The following is a 21,072-nucleotide window of genomic DNA, read 5'->3' as shown; positions in this document are numbered from 1 at the left end:
ATATCTTTTGCCTACAAACCGAATGACTATTTTCCCATAGATCTGATAAATATTATATTCTTTTTTCTGATGGTTTCTCTATAACTTAACCTTAAATTTTAGAATCTTTTTTTCTAGAGAGACAGAGAGTGAACCTGTGTGCAAGTGGGGGAGAGGAAGAGAGCATCTCAAGCAGGTTCCATGCCCAGCACAAAGCCCCTGGTGGGGCTCCATCTCAGGACCATGAGATCATGACATGAGCTGAAAGCAAGAGTCAGATGCCGGACTGAGTGAGCCACCCACGCACCCCTAGATGATTTTTAAAGTTAGTTTTAGAATGAGTACTTTATCATCCATTCAGTTTTTCTATATAGTTGGAGGCACTTCTGATTTCCCTTTATATCCCATTGAATACATTTCTATTACCTGTACTTGTTGCCTTTTCTTTTTTTTTTTAATTTTATTTTTTATTTTTTAAATTTACATCCAAATTAGTTAGCATATGGTGCAACAATGATTTCAGGGATAGATTCCTTAATGCCCCTTATCCATTCAGCCCATCTCCCCTCCCACAACCCCTGCAGCAACCCTCAGTTTGTTCTCTATATTTATGAGTCTCTTCTGTTTTGTACCCCCCTCCCTGTTTTTATATTATTTTTGTTTTTCTTCCCTTATGTTCATCTGTTTTGTCTCTTAAAGTCCTCATATGAGTGAAGTCATATGATTTTTGTCTTTCTCTGACTAATTTCACTTAGCATAATGCCCTTCAGTTCCATCCATGTAGTTGCAAATGGTGCACTTTTTGCCTTTTAAAAACTACTTTTGCTTTAAAAAAAATTTGAAAAGAAAATTTAAAAGAAAAACCTTTAACTGTAAACTTCATCTGGACACTGGGGATAATATTAATAGTTACCTCATAAAATATTCAGGAATAAATGAAAAAAATCCCTTGTAAGACATTTAGTATACTTTCCACCTACACGCTTTGCATAGGAAATACAGCACTAGAAACGCGTTATTGTGCTTAGCTTGAGGACAAATAGCCATTTTTACAACTTCATTTTAAGGTGGACAGACCATGTTTTTTTTATACTATGGATCGACAAAAGTCAACTCTTCTCATTTAAAAGCCATCTAAGGGGTACCTGGGTGGCTCACTCAGTTGGTTAAGCTCTGACTTCAGCTCAGGTCATGATCTCTGGTCTGTAGGTTCAAGCCCTGCAAAGGGCTGTCAGCTCAGAGCCTGGAGCCTGCTTCCGATTCTGCGTCTCCCTCTCTCTCTGCCCTCTCCTGCTCACCCCGCCTCCCCACAACTCCTCTCTCTCTGTCAAAAATAAAATAAACATTAAAAAATAAAATAAAATAAAAAATCCACCTTAGTGAGCTGCCATATGTCACTCAGAATCCAGCTCCTCCCTCCAGCCGGATTTAAAGGGGCCGAAGCTCCCCGCGTTAGCTGAGCCTGGGGAGGGGCGGGCCCCGTTGCCTAGGAGAAGTGGGCGGTCGGACCTAGTGTTTGGACTCGCTGAGACCTAACAACGGCGCTTCCTGGGGGTGGGAGGAAGCGAGGGCGCGGTGCCCGGCGCCACGTCCAGCAGCCAATCAAAATGCAGGGCGCCCATTCAAACCGCGGCCGCAGAGGGAGCAGGTTGTGGGGGCTGTGAGCGGTGTGGGGACTTCCTCCGGGAGGTCTCGGAGAGTGGCGAACCCTGCGGAGGGGCGAAGTATCGGTGTCGTGGGGGCGAGAGGGCGTCTTCTTTACCGGCGACCGCTGAGGTGCGGGCGGAGGCCTTAGCTCGGGTCCCCCACCACCCCGGAATCCGGGTCGGCGGCGGAGGCGCCCCCGGAGGACGCGCACGGGCGGCGCCTCTGCGGGGACAGCGCAGCCGGACTTCAGGGCCTCTCGGCCCACAGCCTCACCCACCGAAGTCTCGCCCAGTCGGTTGACATTAAGAGGTACACTCGCTGTCCCAGCCCTCGGAGTGACTAGCTTGAGAACCCATCCACGGGGATCTTTTGGTTTGGGTTGTGACAGTTTTTTCCCCCTTCTATTCATTCCACTCCTTTTAAAACTCTATGGCGAACCCCCTCCTGCCCCCCCGCCCCAAACAAACAGAAAGCCGTGTCTATCAGCGTAAGTAGCAAATAGTTTTTAGCTGCCCTAGAATTTCCGGAATCTTCTTGCCTTTACATTTCTTTCCATAATAGGAACACTCTATACTTTTTTAAGAGAAAAGGTTGAAGGGAGGAGCTTACGTCCTGACGATTTTTTTGGGGTGGGGGTAATGACTGTTACTCTTTTAGAACTTTAAAAGATTTACTTAAAGATTAACTTCTATTATTTTGTTCCTCAATAGCATTATCTACGGAATTGAGCAAGTGTCATTTTACAAGTTAGAACCCGGCATGCAAATTTAAAGACTTCTTTACATCAATATAACCAGTTTGGGGCAGAGCTGAGTAGAAGCCAGGCCTTTTAGCTGTCACTGCTGTTTTTTTTCTTCTAGACATTAATGCCGGATAGATATTGTTGACATATTTACTTACACACCTGTCTACTTTGTTGTCTAATTGCTAGAGGGCAAGCTGTCCACTAATCTTGCATAATTTTTCTCAACACAAGTAATTAATTTACAGTACTTCTATTTATTGTCTGCACTACTTATTTGGGAATACTCTGTTTTGTGACACCACTCAAACTAATCTCCATGACTGTTCCTGTATTTAACATACATGCAACAGGTATTATCAAAATGCTTTACTCCAGCCTTTGATTTAGGGGCTAGGGTTTCTGTTAGTCCCTCTCCTAATCTGCAAACACAGAGTACTTAAATAAAAATCTCTGCTGACTGGCGCTCCCTCCCTCCCTTCCTTCTCCTCTTCTTCTCCTCTTACTCCTCCTCCTCCTCCTGCTGCTGCTTGTGTTAAAATACACACTTATCATCTTATCTACTTTTATGTACACATTTTATTTTTTTTTAACATTTATTTATTTTTGAGACAGAGAGAGACAGAGCATGAACGGGGGAGGGTCAGAGAGAGGGAGACACAGAATCCGAAACAGGCTCCAGGCCCTGAGCTGTCAGCACAGAGCCCGATGTGGGTCTCGAACTCACGGACCACGAGATCATGACCTGAGCCGAAGTCAGAAGCTTAACCGACTGAGCCACCCAGACGCCCCTATGTACACATTTTAATGTGTATATCCTTAAATACATTCACATTGTTGTGCAGCCATCACCACCATCCATTCCCATAATCCTCTGTCATCTTGTAAATCTGAAGCTCTATATCTATTAAACAATAACTCCCATTGTCCCCTGCCCCCAGCCCCTGGCAACCACCGTTATACTTTCTGTCTTTATGATGTTAACCTCTCTAAGTACCTCCTATGAGTGGAATTATACAATATTGGTCTTTTTTTTTGTGACTGGCTTATCTCTCTTAGCATTATGTCTTCAGGGTTCATTCATGTTGTAGTAGATTGCAGAATTTCTTTTTAAAGCTGAATGATGTTTCATTGTACACGTATACCCCATTTTGGTAAGGCCATTCGCCAGCCCATGGACACTTGGGTTGCTTCCATGTTTTAGTCATGTGGAATAATGCTGCTATGAACATGGGTGTACAAATATCTCTTCAAGACCCGGCTTTCAGTTCTTTAGGTTACATATCCAGAAGTAGAGTTTCTGGATCAAAAGGTAATTCTGTTTTTTAATTTTTTGAGGAACTTCCATACTATTTCCCACACTGGCTGTGCCATTTTATATTTCTACCTGTCGTATTCCAGGGTACCAATTTCTCCAGTCCTTGCCAAGACTGTTTTTTTGTTAGTAGCCATCCTAATGGGTGTGATGTAGAATCTCATTGCAGTTTTGATTTGCATTTCCCTAATGATTAGTGATGTTGAGCATCTTTTTTATGTGCTTGTTGGCCATTCATATATCTTCTTTGACATGCACTTTTTACATCTTTTAAGTCGTTTGGGACGTTTGGCCTGATATAGTGGTTATCTGTGTATTCTTTCTAGACTAAGGAAATGGGAACAGGGTCTTGTTTTTGAAATCCATAGTATCTGTCAGAGGGCCTGGCACATAATGGGGACTCAGTAAATATTTGTTGCACAATGATTGTAAGCTCTTTGAAGGCAGAGATTTGTCTGAAACTGCTTGGGAATAGTATCTGAGGAGGAGATCGTGGTTTATTCTAATGTGTTCCTCTGGGAAGTTACTTTCACAATGGAAGTTTCTCATATTTAAAAAAAAAATGTTTTTTTTTAATGTTTATTCTTGAGAGAGAGACAGAGCATGAGCAAGGAAGGGGCAGAAAGAGAGAGGGAGACACAGGATCTGAAGCAGGCTCCAGGCTCCAAGCTGTCAGGACAGAGTCCAACGCGGGGCTTGAACTCACAAACCACGAGATCATGATCTGAGCTGAAGTTTGATGCTTAACTGACTGAGCCACCCAGGTGCCCCTAAGGTTCTCATATTTTTTAAAGTCTGTTTAGAGTCTGTGTAATCTCATTTTTTTTTTTTTTTTTTTTTACAGTTTAGCAGATAGTTTTGGAAACCGATACTTAAAATATGGCTGGAAGTCAAATGAATGTCTAAAGAAGAGCTTAGTTGCTTCACTGACCTCCTTTTTTAAGACAACTTGCTGCCACAATGTCAGTGTTCACCACACATAATAGAAACAACAGCAATATCCTTGGTATACCTTCTTCCCCAGGGAGTTCCTCGCTGAATGTCCTCACCCATGGTAGCAGACCTGAGCTGCATTTGATGTCGGATATGACAGAATGTGAACACGATGATCCATTATTGAGATCGGCAAGGAAAATCAGAGACATAAACAGTACTTATGTGATTTCTGCCTGTAAAAAAACAGGAGATGTACCTCTGACCCCTAACCCTGTAGGTAGATTGGCACTTCAGAGAAGAGTCACAAGGAACAAAGAATCCTCTTTGCTTGGCAGTGAGTTGGGAGACTCCGCCGAAAACACTGCAGAAACACGTCTTACGTTGCGGCGGCGTGCTAAACCAGAATCAGTGGAGAAGCGGAAAACAGCTCAAACAGATTGTGGGGAAAAGTGGAAAACAACACAGAATGTGGGCAGTGCAGCCGAAAATGATGGTGCCTCACTGGAAGCTAGTACAAATGTAAGGACTGTACATAAAGATAAAAACCCTTGTATTGCACCGGTTGTACCTTTAGCGGACCCAAAGCGCATTAAAATGATGGCCGCTGAAAACCACAAAGAGACATTTGTTGCCCTCCCTGGGGCAAATGAAAAGGTCGCACTTAAGTACTTAAGTAACAGAGCACCCACTGGTTCCCAGGGTCAGACTGAAGCTGTTCCATCGGGACGCTTGGCAACCAAACCTCTTCCGAGCAAGGTGAACATCAAAGTGTCGGGGAACCTACCTCACAGAAGTATTGGGAAGGATACTGCAAAATCTGCAAATAAATTTGAAAGCTTAGAAAAAAGAAGAACACCTACAAAATACATCGCAGGACACCGATTGACACCGAAGTGTGACACGCCACAGCTGACGAGCCCAGCTGCGTCGTCACTGCTGAAAAAGAGGGTGCCTAGCCTGCAAGCTACACAAAAGCGAACAAGTTCTCTGCCTGCAAATGAAAGGGAAAGGTCACGAGAAAATACACTCCCTCTTGAAGAGGAAACCGCAGGTCGGAACCCCCCTGCAGAGACAGACCCCTTAAAGGTGGAGAACAGTCAAGTGACAGTGGCGGTAAGGGTGAGGCCTTTCAGCAAGAGGTATGTTACACCTTTTATGTTTTCTATTTATCATTATTATTTTAATGTTTATTTACTTTTGAGAGATAGACGGAGTGTGAGCGGGGGAGGAGCAGAGAGAGAGGGAGACACAGAATCCAAGGCAGGCTCCAGGCTCTGAGCTGTCAGCACAGAGCCCGACGTGGGGCTCAAACTCACGAACCCTGAGACCATGACCTGAGCTGAAGTCGGACACTTAACCGACTGAGCCACCCAGGCGCTCCTCACCTTTTAATGTCTAAGGCTGAGCTAGTGACACGTAATGTGTGTAATTCCTCTCTGCTTTTGGAAAGTGAGCGTATTCGCGTATCTTCAGGCGTGGCATGGCATTTCTATGTAGAGAGGACTTTTAGGTTTAGTTGTAGTACCCTGATTATTTTTGATGATTGGCTGTAAAATTAAAACATTGAAGTCACTGGAGTTTGCAAATGTAAATTTCTTTCGATATACTGCTTTTAAAAAGTGGGAAATACTTAAGTCTCTAATGCAGTCTGCTTTCAAATCTGCAAGATATGGTGGGCTATTCTCTGTTTCCCTTAAAAAGAGCACTTGTTAGCTCACTTACTCCCCATAAAGGCCCTTCCAAAACCCCTTCCAGTGTAGAATCATCCCCATCATCATCTCTGATCTATAGTAGTTATAAATGCAGTGATATATTAGATTTGATTTTGATGGCAAAAAAAAAAAAAAATCTGTCTCCAAAGTGATTGGGAATGAGATGGTCACAGATTACAGGTAAGGCTGAAAAAGATGGACGTGAATGTGGCATCTGATTATTTTTGAATGTTTTACGGAGTGACCGTGAAAAGCTTCAGAGTTAGTAGTTTTTGACTTGTATATCTAAGCAAGATATGAGAGGATATGGTGGCAATGGGAAGGAGCCTCTAGTTTGAACCTAAATCAGTAGTTTGAGGCAAGTTACACAGTGCTTTAAAGCCTGTTAGTAAAAATGTGGGGTTAGTGACAGGTGAGAGAACTGAGGGTGAGTTGACTGGAGAGAGAGAGGGTGGGGAAACCTAAAAGACCTCCAGAATCATGATAGGATGAGAGGCAACAGAAAGAACAGAGCTGGTAGGAACAAACCCCATGATGGAGGACTACCCCGAAGAGAACTTAGCAAGGGACCCAGTGCCTGATTCCAGACTCATCAGACAAGCCCTGTAAACTGTGTTTATAGCTGGGGTGGAGGGGCATTTGTCAAATTGATGAGGCAGGTGCTTTCCAGGACGAATTCTGATCTAAAGCAGAGTTGGGACAAAAAGGGGTATCTGGGACCAAACAAGGACTGATAATGTTCTCCTGCAAAAGTAGAGTAAGTGGAAGATTTCTACGTAGGTCTGAGATGGAAGAAGGATGGACATGAAGATCCATAATATTAAGGGAGATAACCTAACAGAGGGAGGGACCTTTGGATTAACAGTAACAATAGCTAGTGGCCAAAAGAGATTTATGATTGAAATTATACTTAACTGAGTTTGTTGCACTTATATTTGCATTTCATGTCAGCTTCATATAGATCTGCACCTACAAAATTTATTTATATTAAAAAGTTTCCAGATTTGAACTGAAGAGTATAGGTAGGTTATAGTAGGTGGGATGAGAGAAGGGAGAGCTCAAGAGAAAAAGGAAAAAGATGGAAAATCCTGTAAAAGGAGGGTAACTTTTCAGATAACATTTTTGGAACTCCATTTGCCCTTTAAGTGGTGGCAACTGGAGCCAGGGGAAGTATATTTTGGAAAACCACCATAATTATGTTAGCTGGTCTGCACTGTCCACGGAAAACTAAAGAATTATCTTGCCCTACAGGAATTTTATATTTAACTGGTTTTGAGGTTCTTATTATATTTCATGGGAAAAATACTCAAAATAATTAAAATAACTTAATAGTTTTCTTTCTGCTTCTTTTTCTTTTTCCTTTTTTTTTTTTTTTTTTTTTTTTTTTTTGTGCTTCTTTTAAAGAGAGAAGGTTGAAAAAGCATCCCAGGTGGTCTTCATGGATGGAGAGGAAATCGCTGTGGAACATCCCGACATGAAACAAGTTTATAATTTTATTTATGATGTTGCATTCTGGTCTTTTGATGAATCCCATCCAAACTATGCCAGCCAGACAACTGTTTATGAGACCCTAGCCGTTCCGCTCCTGGAACGAGCCTTTGAAGGCTACAATGCCTGTCTCTTTGCTTATGGTCAGACCGGCTCTGGAAAATCATATACGTAAGTTTTATTCCAAGTACAATTATTGAGAAACCTTTAAGTCTTTGGTGAGAAGCAGCATGGTTTGATAGAAAGAATGTGGTTTTGAAACCATACAGATCTAGGCTCAGATCTCATCCATTTTATATACCGGTTCTGCAAACTTGGGCAAGTTACTTAACCTCTGGGCTTCAGCTTATGCAGAAGATACTGTTTAGCTTGTAAGTGTCAATGGCCCATTTGACTGTACATTATATTTCTTGTATAAACCAAAGCCCTGAGAGGTTATTTTGTAAGTATTCTTGTGAGAATTAAAAGTAAGTCATCTGATAAATGGTAATGGTATACCTGTCCTAGAAGGAGATACTCAGAATTTTAACAGTAGCTAACGTTTACTGAGTTCTTACTATATTCCAGGAACTGTATTAAAGACTCTGCTTATACTGTCTCACAACAACCCTCTGAATTAGATAGTTCCTATTTATTCCCATTTTATAGAAGAGGAAATTGAGGTTTATTGGGGTCAAGTATCTTGTCCAGGGTCACAGACCTAATAAGTGGTGAGATCAAGATTTGAACTCCGGAAGATATGGCTTCAGAGCCTACATTATTAGATTTTAATGAGGTTTAATTAGCTTGCTTCCCATTCACTCCCAAACCCTTTTCCCCAAAAAGAATTTTAAAAATGCTAATTTTATGTAACTTCTCCCCCACACCCCACTCCCCATTTATTATGTATTTTTCAGGATGATGGGACTTAGTGAGGAACCAGGAATAATTCCAAGGTTTTGTGAAGATCTTTTTGCTCAAGTAGCCAAAAAACAAACCCAAGAGGTATGTTCTCATCTGTAAACCTTCATATCAGACTAGAAAACAGTCAAATCAAATTAAAATCAGAGTCCTCGCCACTAAGGAAATAATGGAAGATGTGCTGTGAGAGAATATACAAGATAAGAGGGAGATAGGTTTTCTTAGATGAGGGAACAACTGAGCTTATTTTGGAAGGAAACAGCAGTTATTAGCTTGGTGAAGAGGGGGAAGGACATTCTAGGCAGTGGGAGCAGTGTGTGCAAAGATTTGAAAACGAGAAGGTAGGGGCGCGCCTGGGTGTCTCAGTCAGTTGAGTGTCCAGTTTTGGCTCTGGTCATAATCTCGCGGTTGGTAAGTTCGAGCCCCACATCGGCCTAGCTGCTGTCAGCACAGAAGCTGTCAGTGCAGAGCCTGCTTCAGATCCTCTGTCCCCCTCTCTCTCTGCCCCACCCCCACTTGTGCTCTCTCAAAAAATAAATAAGCATTAAAAAAAAAAAAGTAGAGAGACTTTGGGAATCTACAAATTGTTTACTTTAAGCATGGAATCTGAGGGTGGGGGTGACAAGAGATGAAACTAAAGAAGCAGGCAGAACTCAGCTTGTGAAGGACTTTATGAGTCATGCTTCCAGGAATCTGAAAGGCTATAGAAGGTCAACAGGGAAGTCAAAGGATCATCTTTGTTCTTAAAAAAAAAAAGATAGCTCTGGCTGCAGTGTGGCGAATGGATTGAAAGGAAGTAGAACTAACTGGATGCAAAGAGATCAGCTGTGGGACTTGTAAACTGTGTAAGGAAGGCATGACAAGGAGCTAGATTAAGTCAGTGACTGTAGGGTTAAACATTTGAGAGATCTTAGTAAGTAGAACTTATCTTCTTTGAAGAAATGTCTATTCAAGTCGTTTGCCTATTTTTTAACTGGGTTGTTTGTCTTTTTGTTGTTGAGCTGTAAGAGATCTTTATATATTCTGGATACTAGAACCTTATCAGATATATGATTTGCAAAAAAAACACAAGGGTTTTTAAAATAAGTTGCATGCTGTGTCTCTATTCCTCCTACTAGGTCAGCTACCACCTCGAAATGAGCTTTTTTGAAGTATATAATGAAAAAATTCATGACCTTCTGGCTTGTAAAGGTGAAAATGGGCAGAGAAAGCAACCAGTAAGATTGAAACAATTTATAATTTGCTTTTAATTTGTTTTTGTAAATGCATGTAGTTATATTGGTTCTCAAGATGATCTAGAGAGCTTACATTTTGACTAAAATTGCTGTTAAATGATAGCAAATGCTTGGAATCTACAGTCTAAAGAAGTAAATCGATAGTAAATAAGCTGAATGTTATTGTTAGTGGAAATTAACTTAGGTATCAAATTTAACCTCTTGTAAAGCAAATATTGTATACAAATTAAAGATAAAATATTTGTTCCAGAGTTGAGTCGGACCACTTAAGTCAAATGCCAAATCCCTAAAAGTCTATAAAAGCCAAAACCAGAAGTTTAAAAACTGTGTTGTTATTATAGAATATGTATCTTACCAGATTATTTAGCAAATTGATAACATTTGTGGTTACAAAGTTTAAAATGTATAATGTAAAACTGAAAACAATTTTAACTGTCTGAAATTTATCGAACATATTTTAGAGACATATTTAGAAGCATAGAGATACTAGTTACTGCAGGTCTTAAGAATAAAGAACTAGTAAGATATTTGATGCTACAGTCAACTGTAGCATATTGTGCGATTAGAAAACAGTTTGGATATTGAAATTGTCTTAATGCCTTACAGATTTGTGTTTGTGAGAACCTTTATATTTACCCCTGGGTCAAGTAAAGGCAAATCTCTTTGCCTTAAACTCAAAATATAGACAAAAAAATCATTTAAAATTATATTTTATATGAAATAATTTGTCATGCCCTTAATAGTGCCAATGTTTGCTTCCACTAGCTGAGAGTAAGGGAGCATCCTGTTTCTGGACCATATGTTGAAGCTCTGTCAATGTAAGTGTTTGGCTCAGCAAGAGCAAGGAGAAAAGCAATGAGTAGAGTGAATATTGTTCTCATTTGCCTCCCCAGCTTTGAAACCCTGGATAACTATTTAGCCTTCTATTCTTAATATTATTCAAATAACCATTCCTTCTCTTTCCAACTAGAGTGTGGGCTGCGTGTTTTTGTATTTGTTTATGTATTTCACAACATGTGTAAAGTGCCGAGCATAGAGTGTTATGCTGTGTGTGAAATACTTGATTTTTCTCCCTACCCCCCGCCTTTTCCCCATTAAGTTAAGCCTTCCCTCTTGAGCTGCTTTATATATCTATTACTTGAAGCTGAAGAGGGGAGAAGGCAATAAGATAAGGTCAGTGTTGAGAGTGTGAAACATACTGAGTCATTTACTTCATCTTTCAACACTCCCAAATGCTTTCTTATTTTTTATTTTTATTATTTATTTATTTTTTAATTTACATCCAAGTTAGTTAGCATATAGTGCAACAGTGATTTCAGGAGTAGATTCCTTAATGCCCCTTACCCATTTAGCCCATCCCCCCCTCCCACAACCCCTCTAGCAACCCTCTGTTTATTCTCTATATTTAAGAGTCTCTTATGTTTTGTCTCTCTCCCTGTTTTTGTATGATTTTTGCTTCCCTTCCCTTATGTTCATCTGTTTTGTATCTTAAATTCCTCATATGAGTGAATATATGATATTTGTCTTTCTCTGACTAATTTCGCTTAGCATAATACCCTCCAGTTTTATCCACGTAGTTGCAAATCGCAAGATTTCATTCTTTTTGATTGCCGAGGAATACTCCATTGTATCTATAGACCACATCTTCTTTATCCGTCCATCCGTCGATGGACATTTGGGCTCTTTCCATACTTTGGCCATTGTCGATAGCGCTGCTATAAACATTGGGGTGCATGTGCCCCTTCGAAACAGCACACCTGTATCCCTTGGATAAATGCCTAGTAGTGCAATTGCTGGGTTGTAGGGTGGTTCTATTTTTAGCTTTTTGAGGAACCTCTGTACTGTTTTCCAGAGTGGCTGCACCAGTTTGCATTCCCACTAAATGCTTTCTTAAGGGAAAGGGAAAGTGATTAGGAATGGATTCGGCTCCATTTAATAAAACTGGGATTATGTTAAGATCCATACATACCAGCATATCCACCCCCATGTATACATCAAGTGTATGTTTTGGTCTCATGAATTAGACTTGAAAATTATAATGTTAAGAGCTAAGCTGCTTCATTAATTAAAATCATACTTTTTGGTAAAATTAAAGCATTTTATTTTCTACCCTTCAAAAATGGAGATAGTGAAAGATTCTGTGAGAATCAGTATAATAATACCTATGAATTATTCAATTGTGGTCGTTAGAGGGTAATTATATAATTGAGAGGTTATTATATTATGAGAATAAGAGTGTAATAATCAGTTAAATTGATTTTGTCTTCTTACTTTTTAAAAATAGGAATGTTGTCAGTTCTTACTCTGATATCCAGGTAAGATTGATTGTGTTTTATTTTCTTTCCACTAGATAAAGATCATAATCTTAAGTATTCATAAGAATATTTCTCCTTAATTACTACTTACATAAGTAAAAAGTTAATCTTGTTAATTCATTATGAGCTGATTTTGTTTGTTAAACTTTAATCAAAAGAATTACTCTTCTTAACTAAAAATAAAAGTTGACGATCATAGTAGCTGAGAGTTATTGAAATAGCATTTTAAAAATATGATTTGCCTGGCTGGCTCATTTGGTAGAGCATGTGACTCTTGATCTTGGGGTTATGAATTTGAGCCCCAAGTTGGGCATAGAGATAACTCAAACGTAATAAAATCTTAAAAAAAAAAAAATAAATAAAGGTGTGATTTCCTGTTTCAGATACCTGTGATGGAAACAAAATTGACAATGGGAATACAAATTATTAAATGATAAACATGTATTTATTTCATTTTATAAACAGATTATAAAGCATATATGTTGCCAAACATGCTTATGTAACTTTTTGTTCCTTAATTTGTTCCGATAAATTTTAGTTTACAGTTCTGACCTCCCTCTCTTCTTTCCTCTAAGAGTTGGCTAGAATTGGGAAATAAACAAAGAGCGACGGCTGCTACTGGTATGAATGATAAAAGCTCCCGATCACATTCAGTTTTTACCCTGGTGATGACCCAGACCAAGGTATTCTTTCTGTTGATTGTTTTCTTATGTAAGATAACGACTGTATTCAGGTTTTATGTTTTTCTTATTTTATTCTTTAAATCAAAGGTAAGAGTATAGTAATCTATATATATAACATAATTGGAATTGAGTATACACAATATAACTGAATGACTTTTAGTATATATGGCAGGGTTTTTTTTTGCTGTTTAAAAAGTCAGTAACATGATTATTAATTTATATTATTGGTGTTATATCAATATATGATAATAGGTTATCAATATATGGTAATTGTATAGTATTTGGAAAAACCTATCAGAAAGTCAGAGATTTTAAAAAATTCAGCCATAGGTTCCGCTACTCAAATAAAGCATCTCTAAATATTGTGGTATATTTTAGTTATTTTACAGTCACACTTAAACACATTTACAAGATCTACAACAATTTTATGCTATTAAAATTCTTTGCCAAATATAATTTTTCATAGCTGTGAAATATTCCATTGACTATTCCAGTTCCTCAAGTTTTTCTCTACTGTTGGACATTTATGTTGCTTTTAAATACCTTGCTCCTTTAATGTTGGGATAAACAACACCTTTGTGTTCATTAAGCTTTTGCTCTATTTATGGTTTTTTTTTCTTTAATAGAGTAGTTGTGAGTTTTTCTCTCTTTAAAGTCACTTCTTTGTGGCATAATGCAAGCATTACTCTGTATATTCTTGGATATGTATGCATTATAAGTTGTCACAGATTCATGAAGGGATAGTTTCAAAAATAAATGAGTGGTTTGTAATCTTGTATAACTTTCCATTTCAAGACTTACATTGATAGCAAGTCATAGAAGAATTTATGACATACTATTTTACTATCCTTTTGCTACAGATAGAATCTGTGGAAGGTGAAGAACATGATCACAGAATAACAAGTCGGATAAACTTGATAGATCTGGCGGGCAGTGAACGCTGCTCCACAGCTCAGACTAGCGGAGAGCGCCTGAAGGTAAATATGAGGCTTTGGTGGGGCACCTGGCTGGCTCAGTCAGTGGAGCATGTGACTCGATCTCGGGGTTGTGAGTTCAATCCCCACGTTGGGTGTAGAGATTAATTAAAGAAGTAAAATCTTTACCAAAAAATATGAGGCTTTTCTAATTTTGATAAAACTTATTCCCCACGGCATTATTTTTAGGAGATTAATATGAACTATATTTAGCAAGAGCAACAGCAACAATAAAAAACAAAAAACTTTATGTGCAGTTTATAGATTGCATTGCTGTGGTTTAAAACGAGATCTTTACCTTTCGTTTATGTTTACTTTTTAAAGAAAATTAGTAAATTTTGAGTTGTAAAAAGGTGGTAGTTTATGGTAGAAAATATTTACTCAATAATTATATGAGGGAAGGAATATATTTTGTGAAATAAATTTATTGCTGAGCAGGTATTTTAAATTAGATGTTATTATCTTGTATGCAGGAAGGTGTGAGTATTAACAAGTCCCTGCTCACATTGGGAAAGGTTATATCTGCGCTTTCTGAACAAGCAAACCGGAAGAGAGGTTTTGTTCCTTACCGTGAATCTGTTCTTACATGGCAAGTATCTTTTGAAGTACAAAGAATTGTATAAAATATAGTGAATACTGTGGGGAAAAGAACAATTGACTGACTTCATGTAGCTTTGGGACAGAGCAGAAGTGCTTAGTGGTGTGAATTCTGGAGCTGACCTACATGGATTTGAACCTCAGCTCTGCATCCTATAAGCTATGTGACTTTGGTCAAATCCTTAATACTCTAAGAATTTATTTATTTATTTATTTTTAACGTTTATTTATTTTTGAGACAGAGAGAGACAGAGCATGAACAGGGGAGGGGCAGAGAGAGAGGGAGACACAGAATCCGAAACAGGCTCCAGGCTCTGAGCTGTCAGCACAGAGCCCGATGCGGGGCTCGAACTCACGGACCGCGAGATCATGACCTGAGCCGAAGTCGGACACTTAACCAACCAAGCCACCCAGGCGCCCCAAATCCTTAATACTCTAGTCTGTTTCCTCCTCTGTAAAATGGGGATAATAACAATGCCTACCTCTTAGGGTTATAGTGAAGATTAAATAATTAACGTAAAACTCTTAATACATAGTATGTTCTATACCCATGTAAGCACCTGTTACTATACTTACTATTTTTAGTGCTTAATGTTTAATGTTTGATATCACCGAACATGTTGGTATGTGTGTAAAGTGAAATTGTCTTGTTTATTTGGCTAGCATTTTAAGCGTTCAATATGTGTTTTCATTAATGAATATGTTTTCATAAATCAGATACATTACATTCAAATTACATCTGTATAGATTTAATATCTACTTGTGACAAGCATTAATACATCATAATTCTGGTAAGGACTGTGTCTCTACTTGACAGCAACATGTCTTTACAATTGGCTTATTAGAATGTAGTTGTCGCCTCAAAACACGTAAGGGAAAATCTGATTTGTGTGTGTGTGTGCCTTTTGAAAGTTAAAGAATAGTGAAATTCATTCTGCATTAATAAAGATAGGCATTTTAGTCTCATACTACCTTTTTTCTTCTAAAGTAAGGCTTTTGCATATAGTAGAAAACAAAATTTTTGTTTATATGTCCATTCATCATATTCAATATGAGCACCTGTTCAGAAAGGTTGTGGTAGCACTGGAACTACAGGGATGAGCAACACACATCGTTTGTTTCCTGAAGTAGCTCAGAGTCTAGCCTGGGGAGAGGGAAGAGCTACCTTACTAAATACTCGATGGTTAGCCATATTTTAAAATTTTGCACTGGTTATTGTTTCATGAAACAATATAAAAAATATAAAAAGAAATAAAATGTTCGTGAGATCTAAAAGTAGCTACAAATATCAAAAAAGCTCTGAATGGTGGGGTGCCTGGCTGGTTCAGTCGGCAGAGCATGCGACTTCTGATCTCAGGGTCATGAGTTCAAGCCCTACAATGGCCACAGAGCTTATTAAAAAAAAAAAAAAAAGTTCGGAATGGTGTTTGAGTGAAGAGTATAATTCTGTGTTTTATACCCTATTAGCTTGTTTTGTGCTTTCTAGATAATCACTGCTATTAAGTTGTTGTAGAAGCAAAGTCTAATTATAACTTACTTCCCTTGAAGGCTGTTAAAAGAAAGTCTGGGTGGAAACTCAAAAACTGCAATGATTGCTACAGTCAGTCCTGCTGCCAGCAACATTGAGGAAACATTAAGCACGCTTAGATACGCCAGCCAAGCCCGCATGATAATCAATATCGCCAAAGTAAATGAAGATATGAATGCTAAGTTAATTAGAGGTGACTATGTTTCTAAAAATTTAAAAATTATTCTGTAACAGTTAAATCTCAAATATTAATTTTAGTCATGAAAATGTGCAATTTAAGAAAATTAAAGATTTTTCTTTCATACTTATTTATAATAGATTTTAGTCATCATTCTACAGTGATGGTGGAAGTGATGATGGAAGGACAATGGGAAAGAGAATAAAGAAACCATCAGGAAAACTGCGTAGAAAATAGAGAGTGGGTAAAGGGGAAATAGCAAGTATAGCAAAATCATCTTACAGACTGAGCCATAGATGCATACAGCAAAATAACAATAATATTATTTACTATTTTTTCTCTTATGACCTTTTCTCCATTGTCATTCTGTTTATCAGCTCTACTCTTGCTTAGTTCATTGATCTAAAAGATAGTGATCCTGGGTGCCTGGGTGGCTCAGTCGGTTGAGCGTCTGACTCTTGATTTCGGCTCAAGTGATGCAGGGTTGTGGGATTGAGCCCCGCATCAGGTTCTGTGCTGAGCATGGAGCCTGCTTGGGATTCTCTCTCTGTCTCTCTGTCTCTCTCCCTCCCTCTGCCCCTCTTCCCTGCTCATGCACTCTCTCCATGTATAAAATAAAATACAGGGACGCCTGGGTGGCTCAGTCGGTTGGGCGTCCGACTTTGGCTCAGGTCATGATCTTGCAGTCCTTGAGTTCAAGCCCCACATCAGTCTCTGTGTTGACAGCGTAGAGCCTGGAGCCTGTTTCAGATTCTATGTCTCCCTCTCTCTCTGCCTGTCCCCTGCTCATGGTCTGTCTCTCTCTCTCTCAAAAATAAATAAAGATTAAAAAAAGAAATTTAAATAAATAAATAAATAAATAAATAAATAAATAAATAAATAAATAAATAAAAAAGATAGTGATCTAAAGGCTTGAGTTTCTAGCAAAGGCCTAACTTCATTTATGCTAAATACTACATTCTGTTTATCTCTTGGGAATCACCTGCTGAGGATGGGCTTGAGCACCTGCTAGGAACCCTTGATTTGTGCAGTTTCTCTTGGCTTATGTGGAACTACCATCTTGTCATAGTCCTTTGTCCTCTGGTCCTTTTGAGCAGCAGAGGGTGAATAGCTACTTCAGAGGAGAAGGCCAGAGAAGAACGAGTTTATTGTATCACAGTCCATTTTCTCCCTTTTGGATTCCCCTCTCTTTCACAAATAGGGCTGTTTTCATTAAAAATAAGTATTCTGAATTCCAGCTTGAAAAATCTTTGATTTTTATCAGACATGTTTTTATGAGTAAAGTTTGCCAGGGCCGTCCTAGTTTATATCTGCTGTCTCAGTGTGATGAATAGTTCTGCCTTTCCTTCTCAAAAGTGTCCCACTTTGGACACTACATTATATGGCCATAGTGTTTATGAGGCAGTTGGGGGGGGGGGTGGAATTCATTAACCTGGGAGCACTTTTTCAGGTTAAGTAGGGATTTATAGGTAATGTAAGTAAAGTAAAATTGATTTCTGCAAATATTGTTTTATTTAATAATATTTAAAATTTCAAGTAAGATTGGAGGATTAAGCCTCCTGTGGTAGTTATTACATATCAGATGTTGTTAATCATGCATCTTTTTACAAATATTTAGAATTGAAAGCGGAAATTGAAAAACTAAAAGCTGCTCAAAGAAACAGCCGAAATATTGACCCCGAACGATATAGGCTATGCCGGCAAGAAATTACATCCTTAAGAATGAAACTGCATCAACAGGAAAGAGACATGGCGGAGATGCACAGGTGGAATGTAGTCAGTACTTCAGATGTCAGGGTGTTGTCTGGACTCATTGGACTGGTGGGGCTGGGGCTGGTGGAGAGGGAGGAGCTTGGGAGGGGTCTGCAGCTCTGTTTCTCTACTTTCTGTGTGAACAGAGCAGTCCATCCCAGACTGTCATTTGTTAAATATTCCGAAGTGGCTTCCTAATCTTTATTGATGGTCTTTTGAGTCTCAGTATTACATGTCTGGTATTTTTAACTCTATTATTTTTGTCTTTGGAAAGAGCCTGGAAAGAAAAATTTGAACAAGCCGAAAAAAGAAAACTTCAAGAAACAAAGGAGTTACAGGTATCATTTCAACTCTCTAAACTGATTTGAAAATTAAATAAAGATGACAGTAAATATGCAAATCTAATTTCTCAAATACTCATTGCATACTGACTCTGTACAAAGCAATACCATAAACAGAACTGGTGTAAAGAAGTGTCGAGATAAAGATTGTGATTAGTTAGAGCCCATGGCTGTGTTGGAAAGTTAAAATATAAACAAACCATCTAATTCTATTTACTTTGGTTCAACAAATATTAAATATTTGTGCTGTGCTGGGCATGGGGGTGGCCCAAGATGAATGAAATGTAGTTTTGGCCCTCAGAGAGCATGTGATCTGAAGGGAGGTTTACAAAATGTAAATAGATGACGGAAATGCAGTTTGACTTGACTCAGTTGAACCATATGACACTGCCATTTTTTAGATAAAAAATGGTTGAACACTGGGAGGGTCATGGGGTCATGTGGTTCAATCTAATGCAATGAAAAGTGTGTAAAAGGTAGAGAGCAGGAGATGGGAGGGAGTAATTAACTTTGATGGGGATGGTTATTAAGGAGGACTTTAAAGAGAAAGAGACAAGATTTTGTTAGGCTACCAAAGTCAAGATTTCTAAGCAGCAAGTCCCATATTCAGAATCATGGAGGGACAACACAGCTTGGATGTTCACGGAATTAACTTGTTTATTAATGCTGGTGACAGAGATTAGACTGGAGGGAGATGCAAGATTCAGATCATGACATAGTTACGAATTTGAATTTAGGTGACTAGGAGCTACTGAAGGGCTCTAAATGGAAAGGGAGTGACATGCGTAGACTTGTGTTTTAATAGATTATTCTGGTAATGGTGGATTTGACGGAGGAAAGACTGATGATGTGTGGGGAGATTATTCATGTAGGAGCCTGCTACCATGTTTAAGGCAAGAGATGGTAAGAGCTTGGAGGAAAGAAGTGGTGGGGGAATGTCTAGTGGAGGAGCTTGATTCATGGGATAGAAAGGCGTTAAAATTGATAGGCGCAGAGGGTGTTTTTCGATGTGTGTGTTGAGAGAAATGGAAAAGTAAAGAATGATGCCCAGGTTTCTGAAGTGTGTGCACTGCATTGTGAAATTATGAAGCCATCATAGTGGTCAAAGAAGTCCGACGACAGTGGGTTAAAGAATGACTAAGGAAGTAGAGCCATACATGTAAACCTGAAAACCTCAAGTGGGAACTGAAGGAATCAGGAAGGGGCTATGAGATTGTGGGGAAATTTTATTTTGTTCCTTTTGGTTTTGTTTCTTTAAAGGATGGAAGAGACTTAAACTTTTTTTAATTAATTTATTTATTTACTTATTTTTGAGAGAGAGCTAGAAAGCCTGAACAGGGGAGGGGCAGAGAGAGAGAGGGGGAGAGAGAATCTCAAACAGGCTCCATGCCGTCAGGCTCCAAGCCTGATGCAGAGCTTGATCTCAGAAACCATGAAATCATGACCTGAGCTGAAAACAAGAGTCAGATGCTTAACCCACTGAGTCATGCACCCTGACTTAAACTTTTTTATAGGAATCAAAAGCCCTTAATGGAATGAGGTTCTAAAGGGAGATGGGAGAGCATGGGTCAAGGGCAAAGGTATTGGCAGCCAAGGAAACATTTCAAATGATTGGTAGGCAAAGTATCATAAGAATTGAGCGGAAGGGTGGAATATTCCTTGGTAGTGGTCAGTCCAGCTTCACAGAAGTGAGATTTCAGTTTTGAAGATTTGGCTTTGAAGCTTGGGCAAGATTTTGATAGGCAGAAAAAAGGAAGAGTGCATTCTAGGAAAGGAAAATTATGTGAGAGTAAAGGTATAAAAGTTTAAGGTGTGCTCAGAAGAGGATGTGTAGATCAGTTTTATGGGAGCAGGCAGTTTGTATAAGGTCATAGGGAGATAAAATTGGCAGCATATGTTATGGTTAGTTTATTGATTTTCAAGCTAAGAAATTTGTTTTATCCTGTGTGAACCGGAAAGTGATTGAAACTGACCAGGGAGTTGACATTTTGAGAATACTCTTTCAGGAGCATTAATTTGGTATAGGATGTAAGATGGACTGAAGACAGGAGGAATTGTTGACAGGGCGATCAGGAGGCTGCTGCAGTCCTTCAAGTATGAGGTGATAAGGGTGTGAACTAAGGTGATGGCAGCAGACACAGCAAAAGGAACTGACCCATTCTAAAGACAATCGGTCAATAAGAATAGTCACAGTTTGGGGATGATGGATTGTTGTATGAGAGGGCTGAGGATGGTGAAGATCAAAGAAAGGTTAGCATAACTCTAAAAGTCTAAGAAGTATGATGGTAAGAGTCATAGAGAAGTCATGAAGTAGAGAGTCTAAGAAACCTTTATTGAGACCTCACATACAGTGATTTTAATGTTTAACATAGACCATTTATTTTAGGTGGATTTAATAATTTGATGCTTGTCATTAAGGTTAATTTGTTTTCTCTGATCTCTGCTAGAAAGCAGGAATTACATTTCAAATGGACAACCATTTGCCAAACCTTGTCAATCTCAATGAAGATCCTCAGCTATCAGAGATGCTGTTATATATGATAAAAGAAGGAACAACGACAGTTGGAAAGTATGGACCAAACTCAAGCCATGATATTCAGTTATCTGGGGTGCTGATTGCTGATGATCACTGGTATGTCATTCTTCTAAAAATAAAAAGGCACCTGTTCATTTTTAAATAGGCTTCTGTATCTTGGTAATGTATGGTTTCCTTCACATGAGGCGTTCATTTATACTGATTCTTTGGTATA

The 21,072-nt window shown here is 38.9% G+C and overlaps 1 protein-coding gene across 1 annotated transcript in view; it reads left to right on the top strand.

The window, feature by feature from the left end:
* Positions 1–1,876: 1,876 nt before the first annotated feature.
* KIF14 (kinesin family member 14) overlaps positions 1,877–21,072 on the top strand; it is a 55,482-nt gene continuing 36,286 nt past the window's right edge. The window contains exons 1-14 of the mRNA XM_007086437.3: positions 1,877–1,935; positions 4,528–5,758; positions 7,736–7,990; positions 8,716–8,803; positions 9,838–9,936; positions 10,720–10,772; positions 12,239–12,269; positions 12,845–12,952; positions 13,813–13,929; positions 14,400–14,515; positions 16,072–16,244; positions 17,848–17,995; positions 18,256–18,319; positions 20,770–20,954. Coding sequence (XP_007086499.2) covers positions 4,644–5,758; positions 7,736–7,990; positions 8,716–8,803; positions 9,838–9,936; positions 10,720–10,772; positions 12,239–12,269; positions 12,845–12,952; positions 13,813–13,929; positions 14,400–14,515; positions 16,072–16,244; positions 17,848–17,995; positions 18,256–18,319; positions 20,770–20,954 — 2,552 coding nt within the window. The 5' untranslated portion in view covers positions 1,877–1,935; positions 4,528–4,643. The remainder of the gene's footprint in view (positions 1,936–4,527; positions 5,759–7,735; positions 7,991–8,715; positions 8,804–9,837; positions 9,937–10,719; positions 10,773–12,238; positions 12,270–12,844; positions 12,953–13,812; positions 13,930–14,399; positions 14,516–16,071; positions 16,245–17,847; positions 17,996–18,255; positions 18,320–20,769; positions 20,955–21,072) is intronic.

Source organism: Panthera tigris, chromosome F3 (genome assembly GCF_018350195.1).
Source record: "Panthera tigris isolate Pti1 chromosome F3, P.tigris_Pti1_mat1.1, whole genome shotgun sequence".
Taxonomy (NCBI): domain Eukaryota; kingdom Metazoa; phylum Chordata; class Mammalia; order Carnivora; family Felidae; genus Panthera; species Panthera tigris.
The sequence above is the reverse complement of the archived record's forward strand: the minus strand, read 5'-3'. Positions and strand labels throughout refer to the sequence as shown.